The sequence below is a fragment of the Sciurus carolinensis genome, chromosome 4 (genome assembly GCF_902686445.1).
Source record: "Sciurus carolinensis chromosome 4, mSciCar1.2, whole genome shotgun sequence".
NCBI classification, from domain to species: Eukaryota; Metazoa; Chordata; class Mammalia; order Rodentia; family Sciuridae; genus Sciurus; species Sciurus carolinensis.
Genome location: NC_062216.1, coordinates 113,000,189 through 113,011,126, shown reverse-complemented (window position 1 = coordinate 113,011,126; position 10,938 = coordinate 113,000,189). Strand labels below are relative to the sequence as shown.

Sequence of the window (10,938 nt, the reverse complement as noted above, 5' to 3'; positions counted from 1 at the left end):
GGGCTGGAACACAGGGCCTGGTGCATGGCAGGCAGTGCTCTCTACCAGAGTCCTACCCTCAGTCCTAGGTTATTGATTTTTTTTAAATCATAAATCTTCAGGGATCTCTATGTACTTCTCTCTGACAGTATTTAATCTTTTCTTGATTTGTTCAGACACATCTCACCTTCCTGAAGGTCTGTCTCCCGTAACCTTCTGACATGTTCCAGTCTGGTCTGTTGCAAAGCTCACTGCTTTGGGCACAGCTCTCGGTCTCTTTTCTAACCTTGTCCTTTAACCACAAGTACATTACATAGATTACCTGGAAATGAGAGAAGACGAGTTGTCCACTGAGGGTGTCTTGGTTATCTTTTGCTCTTGTAACAAAGTCTTACAACCTTAGTAGTTTAAAAACAACACACATTTTTTCACGTAGCAGCTCCATAGGTTAGAAGTTCGACACAAGTCTCACTGGGCTAAAATTGACGTGCTGACTGGTGGTATTCCTCTCTGGATTTCCTATGAAAGAGTTGAAGCAATGCTGGGCATGGCATGCTGTAATGGCTATAATGGTGAATAAGATATTCAACAAAGTCCTTGGATGATGCTCTCAGGGAAGCAAATCCATGTCCAAAGTGTCTCTTTTGGAGAGAACAAATTACTGTATCCCCCTTGATAAAAGCCATCCAATGTAATAACCCACCTCAAGTGGCTAATTCCTTTGCCAAGGATTGGCTCCATGTCAGGGGCTCAAAGGTGACTTGTCACACTGGGTATTCATCAGTGACAATAAGTGAATAACTTTGATGAGGAGAGGCACATGTTCATGAGCCCATATAATAACCTCTGTCCTTGCCACCCTGGCCACTGTGTTCATGAAGCCATGGGGCAAAGCACAGAGGTGGCTGAGAAAAGGAGCTCACCAAATCAACAGAATAGCCCAGATGATCTACTGATTTTTAAGAGTCTTATCTTTAGTGATGGCCCTTTTGTTGAACATTCGTGTTACATGCAAATAGTCATATCTTGGGCCCATTCTTAGAGGCCAACCCATATCCCCCCATAGTGAACTCCTTGTCACTAACCCTGAAGTTTTTTTCCTTCTGAGTCCTTTATTATCTGGTCAAAATATTAGCCACTGTCCATGAATTGGTATAGATCTTATCTCTGGCCATAATTAACAAACATATGTATCTTTTGAAGTTCTGCCCACTGGGAGGATTTTTCCTTCCTTGTTGTTTTTCAGGGCTTGGACTGAATTTTTTTTTCTTGATCAATTGTTCACAGGGAACTTCTAAAGAGCCCAAAAGGTGGGGGTATGGGAGGAAAGCAATGTAGGAGCAGGTTCCACTAAGTCTGGGCTTCCTGGATGTGCGATATGGTTAGTTACACCTTCAGGAAAGGTTTGAGAAGGATCTAAATGTGCTCCACACACCCAATTCTAAGGCTTTAGATAAGACTGGTTTGTGTTGGGCGATTCAAAATACTTAGGTGATGTCCTGTAGTCAGGTGTCAAGAGCTATTTATTGAAAGGAAGTTCATAAAGCCATGTGGCAGAGTTACTTGCATTCCAGCCCAGATTAGCTGCAGACCCTTGCATTGAAGTTTTCAGTCTTAATGGTTTTTGGCAAATGGGGCAGAGCAGTTTATCTTGTCTTGTGCTTCTTTCTTAGTGGTAGGGATTATAAGGTCAGCAAGCAACATATTTTTCACTCTGAAGGAGCTGTTCCAACATCCCAGATCCCTGAACTCTAGAACTTTACTGAGGTGTGAAGTCTTTGAATTTCCTCCTTCTGGTGTGTTATGTGTCTTACCAAAGCATCTAAGGTCTATTAACATGATGTCATCCATATAGTGTGCCAGTACATTGTCCTGTGGGAAGATGGTGAGACGGTCAAGTTTCCTGCAGGCCAACCTTTGCCAGAGAGCCAGAGAGCTGATGAAATACTGTGGTAGAATAAAGATGTTGTATTACTGCCCCTGCCGAGAAAAAGCAAATATCTTTTGGTGATTTTTTTGCTTATTGGTAGACAGAAAAAAAATATTCAAGCAACTCTATAGTTTACTTATTTATTTGGTTCTGGGTTTTGAACCTAGGGGTGCTTTATCCTGAACCACATCCTCACCTTTTTTTTTTTTTTTAATTTTATTTTTTTATTATGAGACAGGATCTCTACAAGTTGCTCAGGACCTTGCTAGTTGCTGAGGCTGGCTTTGAATTCACAGTTCTCCTTCCTCAGCCTCCCCAGTTGTTGGGATTACAGGCAGACGGCTCCATGTCCGGCTCTCATAACCTTTCATTCTAACTGGTAGATCTTATTTGCAGAGTTAGCATCTGGTGATCCTTAAGCAGAGCTGCAAGATTGCAAACGTGGGAGTGGGGTGCCTTGAAATTGTGCAATATGGTGGCTCTGTCTCTGAAAGTTGTGTGCATTTTCCTATTCCCAGTTATCTGGTAAAGAAGTGGAGGTACCTTGGAAAGCTATAAGGAAAATCTACAGTACATACTTAAAAATACTAGAACTCCCCCTGATTAGGGGTCTTTGAGTCTGTGAATTGACTCAAATCTGGAATAAGGTAAGGGATGATCAGTTCTATTTACTAATGGTTCAAGACAGGACTCTACTCACTAGTTCTAGAGATGTTTTAGTTTGTCCAAGAGGACATTAAAATCAAGAAACAACACAATTTAGTTGGGTGTGGTGGCACATGCCTGTAATTCCAGCTACTCAGAAGGCTAAAGCTGGAGGATTACCTGTTTGAGGTCAGCCTCAGCAATTTAGTGAGGCTCTTAGCAAGACCCTGTCTCTAAATAGAATATAAAAAGGGCTAGGGATGTGGCTCAGTGGTTAAGCGCCCCTGGTTTCAATCCCTGAAAAAAAACAAAAACAACAACAACAAAAAAACATTATTTTGGTCTGCAGCAAAATATTTTAGAAAAAATGGTGAGAGACTGAGGATGCAGTTCAGTGGTAGAGCACTTGCCTAGCATATGTGAGGCCTTGGGTTTGATCCTCAGCACAGCAACAACAACAAAAAGGCTTTCTATTGGTCCCCCTCTTATACATCTGAGGCACCCATTGCATTTTAACGACCTCAGGTGAAGCCATTACAGTATCTCCAAGCAAGACAGGACCAGCCTCATCAGACAGAGAAGAGTGGGTTACCTCTGCCAGCCAGTGAGATTTAGTTGGGTCTGGTCTTTCAGCATCCCTAATGATATCGCAAAGCCTGTCTCCTCATTCATGGGATCCTGCCTCAATCAGTACCTTGGGATTTCACTAAGTTCTGGCAAGGTTGTGATTTTAACTTGGGATATAATTACCAACCTGCAGGTGAGGTTTTAGCTATATCAATCAATGACCACAGGAGTTGAAATATTCACTTAGGCAGTCTTGGAAGCACACTGATCCTCCTAGGCTAAGAATTTAGAATTTTGAACTTGCTGCGTTCTTTCTCTAAGCTCACCAGTGCAGTTCAAGCAGCCAGACCATACCAGAGCCTTTGATTTCCTTTTCCCACCAACAACTGTAGTCTCCCGAAGTCTTCTTGTCCACAGGCCAATCATTTCATGGAGCCCCAGGTCATAAATGAAGTTTTTGCCAGTTTTTAGAAGGTAACTAGGACCTTGCTGCTTTCAAACCCAGTCAACTTTGGAGAAACCACTGTCAGAGCCTTTTCTTGAAGGTCTCATACTTAATACTAGTTGTCTTTTATTTTTGTACATGTGGCACTGTATGATATATGTTGTTTTATACCTTCTAGTACCACTTATAAACTGATCATCTGGGCAGGGGATGGATGAAATGGGATGAATACAAAATGGGACAAGAAACTCTCCATCACAGCTTTGGGATAGCTAATTTTTCCCTTTGGTGCTTGGAGTACAAAATGAACTGCCCCTCAGGTGGTCACCTTCACCTGTTGGAGAATGAGGATTGCCCTAGCGACCTGGGGTTTTGTTTAAAATAGGTTCTGCCTTGACTGGAGTCAGGAAGGAATGCCTTGGTACTGCTCCTGGGGACAGGTCTGCTCTGGCTCTAGACTTGGTTGCCTATTGGAATTGCCTACAGAGCTTTTCAAACATTTCCCAAGTCTTCACTTTGGGGGGCCTCACCTTAGAACAACTGAATCAGAATCTCTGGGGAAGAGGCCCCCAGGCCTCAGTATTTTTGTATGGCTCCCCAGGTGATTCTAAAGTGCAGCCAGCCAGTGAGTTACAGCACACTGAGGAAGGAACTTGGAAGGAACCTGCAAATGTGGTTTCCTACTTTAAGCTTCCAGCTCTATGACCTCAGACACGTCACATGATCTCTGTGACCCTCACTATCCTACTCTCTGAGCCAGAGCCAATAATATCCACTGCCTTGCATACCTCACAGGATTGTAATGAGGATCAAATGTATAAGCGCCCTGGGAACTGTAAGACATTGTCTAATGGGAGGGATAATCGTATCAGGTGCACCTTCTTGGGTTTCTCTGATCAGCTTGACTCAACTCTAAGTACTGTTCAGGTGCTGCCAGGGACTTTCTGTCTTACCTTCAGGCAGGTCTGCGTCCTGTAACTTTCTTATGCCTGTTTGCTTCCCATCCCAACCCCTGGCAGCTGGGCCATCTGTGTCTCTCTTTCAGGGACCCAGGAAAGCTGGATTCCCTCTTAGGAATTAGATTGCCAGCCAGGGTGGCACAACCCTTTGGAGTGGTTCCTGGAACCTCAGGGTCTCCTGTATGATTTTGAGGAAGCTCATTCAATGCTGTACTTAGATTTCTGGAAGATGGTGGAGAGTGAGGGGGCAAGAAACCATCTGGAGTGCTTCCCTAACACAAGTCTCAGAAAAGTAAAGTTCAATCATTTTCCCCCTAATGTTTGTCTCCTGCAGACCCCTGAACAATGGGGAGATGGCCAGGCGTGGTGGGGCACACCCGTAATCCCAGTGGCACCAGAGGCTGGGATAGGAGGATTGCAAGTTCAAAGTCAGCCTCAGCAATTTAGTGAGAACCTAAGCAATTTAGTGAGATCCTGTCTCTAAACAAAATATAAAAAAGGGCTGGGGATGTGCCTTAATGGTTGAATGCCCCTAGGTTCAATCCTCAGTACAAAAAAATAAAACAAAACAAAAGTTGGGGGAGGTGGAAACCAAGTGGGGGTTAGGGAGAGAACAGACAGAAGTGAAGCAAATAATTGTTTTTTTTTTTTTTTCTTTCTCCAGGGAAGGTACACTTTTGAATACCTTTATTTTATTTATTTTTATGTGGTGTTGAGAATCGAACCCAGTGCCTCATGCGTGCTAGGTAAGTGCTCTACCACTGAACGATGACCCCAGCCCAAGGGAAGGTACATTTTAAAAGGGTGAGAAGCATCTCACCAGAGCCCCTTGTTCTTGGATAGGATGTTTTCCTGCATTTAAAGGGTCCTGAAACCCAGAGGGCAGGGGACCTGGCCTGCACAGTTAACCTCTCCTGTAACTCGGCTCAGACCTTGTTCAGGGTGGCCTTACTCCCTTTGCTTCCCATCCTTTCCTAACCCTTCTCTCAGGGCCCTGCATGGATGATTTCCACCCTGTCCCTCCGGAGATTTCCTGTCCTGGCGTCCTCTAGGTCTCTCCTAGGGAATATAGGCCTCAGTGGTGCTGCCTTTAACTTTTCTCCACTAAAGACACCCATATTCTTACTTTGCAGAGTAAATGTGGCTGCATTTTTTAGGTAAAAACCATCTTCTGCTTTAGTTGAAAATTCATAAGGTCATCACACATCATCTTCCCTCATCGACCAATCCCATTGCCTTCTTCCTCCCAGCCTGGAACACTTATCACCCTCTAACATGCTATATAATTTGCATATTTATTATCCTTATTGTTTGTTATCTATTTCCCATCACCAAAATGTAAGTGTCACAGAACAGGGATTTTGTGTTACAGACTTCTAAAAACTACATTCCCATCAAATGTAGGAGCAGAGACTAGGGGACCACAGGTTTGGGGACAAGAGTGCAGGTTGGGACTGGAGTATACTGCATGGGAAGCCCTGGGTGATGGGCCAAGGATGCAGAGTGGCAAGGTAGGGTGGGGTCAGTGCTCTGGTCCTGCCTCCTGCTCCCTCCTGGGCCCTCATCTTTGGCCCCACGTCCTCCTCTGGCTCAGATTTCTGCTACTGAACAGCTGCCAGTCAGAGGTCCTATATCATCACTAGGCCTCAAGGGAAAGATTTCACAAGTCTTTTGTGGTCTCCCCACTGCTGAGGGACATACACCCTCCCTTCTGCTGCTCCCTCTGGGTATTTCCAAGAATCCAGACCCTCTTCCGCCTACTTTCTCACACTCATCTAAAACCCCTGGGGTCAGAGGGAATTTCTGCCTGGTCAGAGATGGGACTGTAGGATCAAGGCATTTGCACTGTAAGAAAAAGCCAAAGAAGATGCAAAGTGATGTGTAATGCTCTGAACTTTTATTGTTCTCCTGTTCCCTGAGAGTCCCCTGCTCCTGCTGCCTCAGCGCCTCAGCACTTTGGTGTCATTGGTCTCTGACACTATTTTGCCATCCACGATCCTGCGGGTGGTGGTCTTTTGGATGGTTTGCATAGAGTTGCTGCTGTCCAGGGCATCATTGAGACTGTAACAGAAGACCAAACCGTGACGATGAACAGCCCCACAGAGGAGAAGGTAGACAAGGAAGGTAGAGATAAAAGTCTCCTGGCCCTTAAATTTATGTTCCAATTTCCCTCAGTCCCGGCCTCCAGAAGAGGAAAACCCAAAGCCAAATCTTACTTGTACCCAAGTATAGCTAGGGGCAATACCGAGTCATTCCCTTCTCAAGGGAGGGAACTTCTGTAACCATCATTCCCTTGAAGACTCAGGAACACCCACAGACCAGCAGCCCAGTGCTCAGTGGATACCAATGAACAGCTCCTTAGGGGCTTCTAAAAACTCTAGATTTGGGGGGAAGACTCCCCTGCTTGTGTGGGTGGGAGTCCCTACTCACCTGAAGTCCTCTCCGTCTTCCAACAGGCGGCGGTAAGTGGCAATCTCAGCCTCCAGTTTGACCTTGATGTTCAGCAGGGCCTCATAGTCCTGGGCCTGGCGCTGCCCCTCTGCCCGGGTCTGTGCCAGCTCTGACTCCAAGTGCAGCAGGACTCCATTGAGCTGCTCCATCTGCATGGTGTAGCGGGCCTCCACTTCCCTCAGGCTATTCTCTAAGCTGGCCTTCTGCAGAGCACAGAAGGGAGGGGCAGGGCAAGTTGAGTCCACTCCTCATCCCTTACTCTCTGAAACATTTTTTTCTTTTACGGTACTGGGGATTGAGTCCAGTGGTGCTACCTACCATTGAGCTCTACCACTGAGCTACATCCCCAGCCCCTTTTCTTTCTTTGTTTTTTTTTTTTTTTAACATTTTTTAGTTGTAGATGGACACAATACCTTTATTTGATCTATTTATTTTATGTGGTGCTGAGGGTCAAACCCAGGGCCTCACATGTGCTAGGCAAGTTCTCTACCACTGAGCCACAATCCCAGCCTACCCCCAGCCCTTTTTAAAAGAGTTTTTGTTTTTGAGACAGGGTCTCACTAAGTTGCTGAGGCTGGCTCCCAACTTATGATTCTCCTGCCTCTGCCTCCTGAATAGCTGGGGTTACACACATATGTGTGCCACTACACCTGGCCCTGAAACATTTTTTGAGGACCTCCTGTTTGCCAAGTGCTGGGTGGGAGGTGGAGATAGGAGTTGTGGGAAATACAAAGAGAAATGATGCTCTAAGGAAACTCATGATGGGAAGATTTGGGCTGAGACAGAGTTGTGCCCAAGGCCAGAGGAGCTGGCATAGGTGATGATGAGAAGGTGCTTACCAGATTTCTCATGGAGTCCAGGTCAATCTCCAAGGACTGGATTGTGCGTCTCAGCTCTGTGAGTGTCATCTCAGCAGCTCCAATCTCCGCTGACTGCGAGGTGACCACTGTGGTGCTCTCCTCAATCTGCAGAGGGTTAGGGTCATCAGGTCTCCCCTTCCCTGGTTGCCTCCCTCCATACCCTAGCAGCCAGCCCTTCCCACTGCACACCTGCTGGGACCAATACTTGTCCAGCTCCTCTCGGTTCTTCTGAGCCAGCTCATCATACTGGGCCCGGATGTCTGCCATGATCTTGCTGAGGTCCTGAGATTTGGGAGCATCCACCTCCACAGTCAACCCAGAGCTGGCAATCTGGGCTTGAAGGCCTTTGACTTCCTAAAGGAGACAGGACTCAGGATCAGAGTTACAACCAGGCCCTCCATCTATGGTAGGCTTTTCTTGGAGGCTGACGGGAGCAGTTGGAGAAGAGGCCAGAGGGAGCTCAGGGCTTGTACTCTCCAAAATGCTAGTTCTGGACTTCTCCAAAAGCAATGCCACCCACTCCCTGCCTAAGTCTATCACTCACAGGTGGTTTTTCTCTCTCTTCACTTCACCAGGTCCTTTCATTTACCCTCCTTCCATCAACCTGCTACTTAGACCTCTTCTAGAAAACCCTATTGGTTCTGCCATCAATCCTAAATCTCAGTGCTGGTTGCTTGTCTCTGTGTCCTCATCTCCTCTTGCCCACACCATCTTGGCCTCTTCACATCGTAATTCTGGTGATCCACAGAGCACATGTGTTCCACTGGAGGAGGCTGATTGACGTTCAGACTGGTAGGTTTTTTTGCCTGGCGCAGGCTAGGCAAGTGCTCTACCACTGAACTACAGTCCCAGCCTGGAGGGCTGTTGGTTCTAAATTTCCCTACAAGGTGGCTTGCTGTTGGCCTGCTCCATTTATTCCCTGCCTCCCCTTATTTCAGTCCCTTGGGTCCCTGGCCAGGTCAGTGGCCCTGCTTGCCTCCTCATGGTTCTTCTTCATGAAGAGCAGCTCCTCCTTGAGAGTCTCAATTTCCGTCTCCAGCTGCAGCCGAGTGATATTGGTGTCATCAATGACCTTGCGGAGCCCATGGATGTCACTCTCCACAGACTGCCGCATAGCCAGCTCTGTTTCATACCTGCAGGTGTAGAGGTGATCAGAGGGGTCCCCCATCTCTGACCCAGAACCTTCTCAACTTGTGCCACCTCCTGTGCCCATTGTGAACCAGCAACCTGAGTCAGGAATTGGGTGGTAATCCTCCAGCACATGGTGGGGGACAAGCGTGAATAGTTAAATGAGTAAATGAACCTTAACTCTCCACTCACACCTGAGTAAGATCCCTGGAAAGCCTCTACCTAACCCAGCCCTAGAAGCAGACCATTCTTAGCTCTAGCCCCCACTCTCCAAACCCCCAGACTTACTTGACTCTAAAGTCATCAGCAGCCAGACGAGCATTGTCAATCTGCAGAACGATGCGAGCGTTGTCCACGGAATTTGCAAAGATCTGGGGGGGATTGTGGACAGAGATTGCTCGGTGAGAGGAAAGTCAATGATGGGTGGGCTGAGTGTATGATGATGTTATGAGTTTCCGTGAAAACTTCCCAGTCCCAGAAGTAGCCAGAGGCTTGCCCCACTTCCCATTTCATGAACTCCCTAATCCCGGCACTCTGCCCCTGCTGCTGGACCCAGACAGGATGGCCTGCTAGAGGAAGTGAACAGTTACTAGCAAGTTCTTTCCCTGGCCCTCTCCTGGCATTTTTTCCCAGTGCACCTGCTCACCCCCTGCTCTGGGCCCCCCACCTCAGGATTGGCCCCTCCCACAGGTAGGCCTTCTGTTTGCTCCTGGATGACTCAGCCTTAGCCACATCCGTTTAACCCTCCAACTGTCCCCACTTAGCCAGAAGCCAGTGACTAGGTCCACTTTATAGCTCTTTTCTCACCTTCTGCCACACTGTCCACTCCTGCATAGCTCTCATGCCTGTCCCCTTCCTACCATCCCCGGGGGAGGAGGTCTCCCACGTCTACCCACTATCCTTGGGGTTTTTGAGGCTAGGGGGTGAGATGGATAATGAAAGGGTGGAAGGAGTCAGTGCACCCCACTCCAGTAAAGTTCCTATAGCTGGGGGGTGGGGAGGAGAGATAATGAATGGCGGCACGTCCTCAGGGAGTTGGGTGCCCTCCCTCCGCACCCGTTTACCTGAGCTCTCAGCTCCTCGATGGTCTTGAAGTAATGCCCCCAGTCTCTGATCTGGGGCCCCTTCTTCTCCAGATGTTCTCGGATTTTGCTCTCCAGCCTCCGATTATCAGTTTCCAGGCTTCTCACTCTGTCCAGGTAGGAAGCCAGGCGATCGTTCAGGTCTTGCATGGTCTCCTTCTCGCTCTGGATGCCGCCCATTCCCGCCAGACCCCCAGCCATTCCCGCCGCCGAGCTCCCGGACCCCCAGCCGCCCCGGAAGCTGGTGGAGCGGGACACTGAGATCCGGGAGCCTGAGCCCCCGGCGCCTGCATAGACGCTGGCCGCGCTGCTGGCGGGCCGGACCCGGTGGCTGGGCGACCGGACGGACCCCAGGGACCGGTAGTTGGTGGAGAAGGTGGTGGAGTGGGTGGTGAAGCTCATGTTATCGGATAGGATGGCGAGAGACCAGGACTCAGGTTCAGGCCGCAGACGGTGGCGGTCGGCGACCCAAGTTATATCCCCGAGGCAGGAGGTGGGGACCTCTCCGAACAGGCCCCGCCTCTGCCACCGGTGCCGCCTCTGCAGCCTGAGCCACAGGTGGACCGCGGCGGGGGCTGTGCGCCCTGGGTTCCCGCCCTCCTGACCCACCTCCACCCCGACCCCCGCACCCTCAGCACAGCCCTGCGAAGGCCACCCTTGTTCCTCAGAAAGGGGTGACTAATCAGGGTCGCAAAGGGCAGCAGGTGTTTTTGGCTGTGGTCAGGCAGGAAATGACGTTTCTAGTACTCCCCTTCCCAGGTAGAGGAGGTACTGGTAGGTTGAAAATTTGGGGGTTTCTTGTACGAGGTGGAGTGGGATGTGGGTCTCTCTGGCGATCCTCAACCTGCCTCCCAAGTTCCCTTCGCGTAACAGGGGATCTTTGGGGGTTCCT

The 10,938-nt window shown here is 48.5% G+C and overlaps 1 protein-coding gene across 1 annotated transcript; it reads right to left on the bottom strand.

The window, feature by feature from the left end:
• Positions 1–6,386: 6,386 nt before the first annotated feature.
• Positions 6,387–10,508, bottom strand: Krt18 (keratin 18). The gene is made up of 7 exons (XM_047548785.1): positions 10,029–10,508; positions 9,253–9,335; positions 8,813–8,969; positions 8,026–8,190; positions 7,816–7,941; positions 6,956–7,179; positions 6,387–6,586 (listed from the first exon to the last, which is right to left on the bottom strand). The coding sequence occupies exons 1-7, from the start codon at positions 10,446–10,448 to the stop codon at positions 6,466–6,468; spliced, it is 1,296 nt and encodes a 431-aa protein (XP_047404741.1). The 5' UTR covers positions 10,449–10,508; the 3' UTR covers positions 6,387–6,465.
• Between the last annotated feature and the right edge of the window lie 430 nt (positions 10,509–10,938).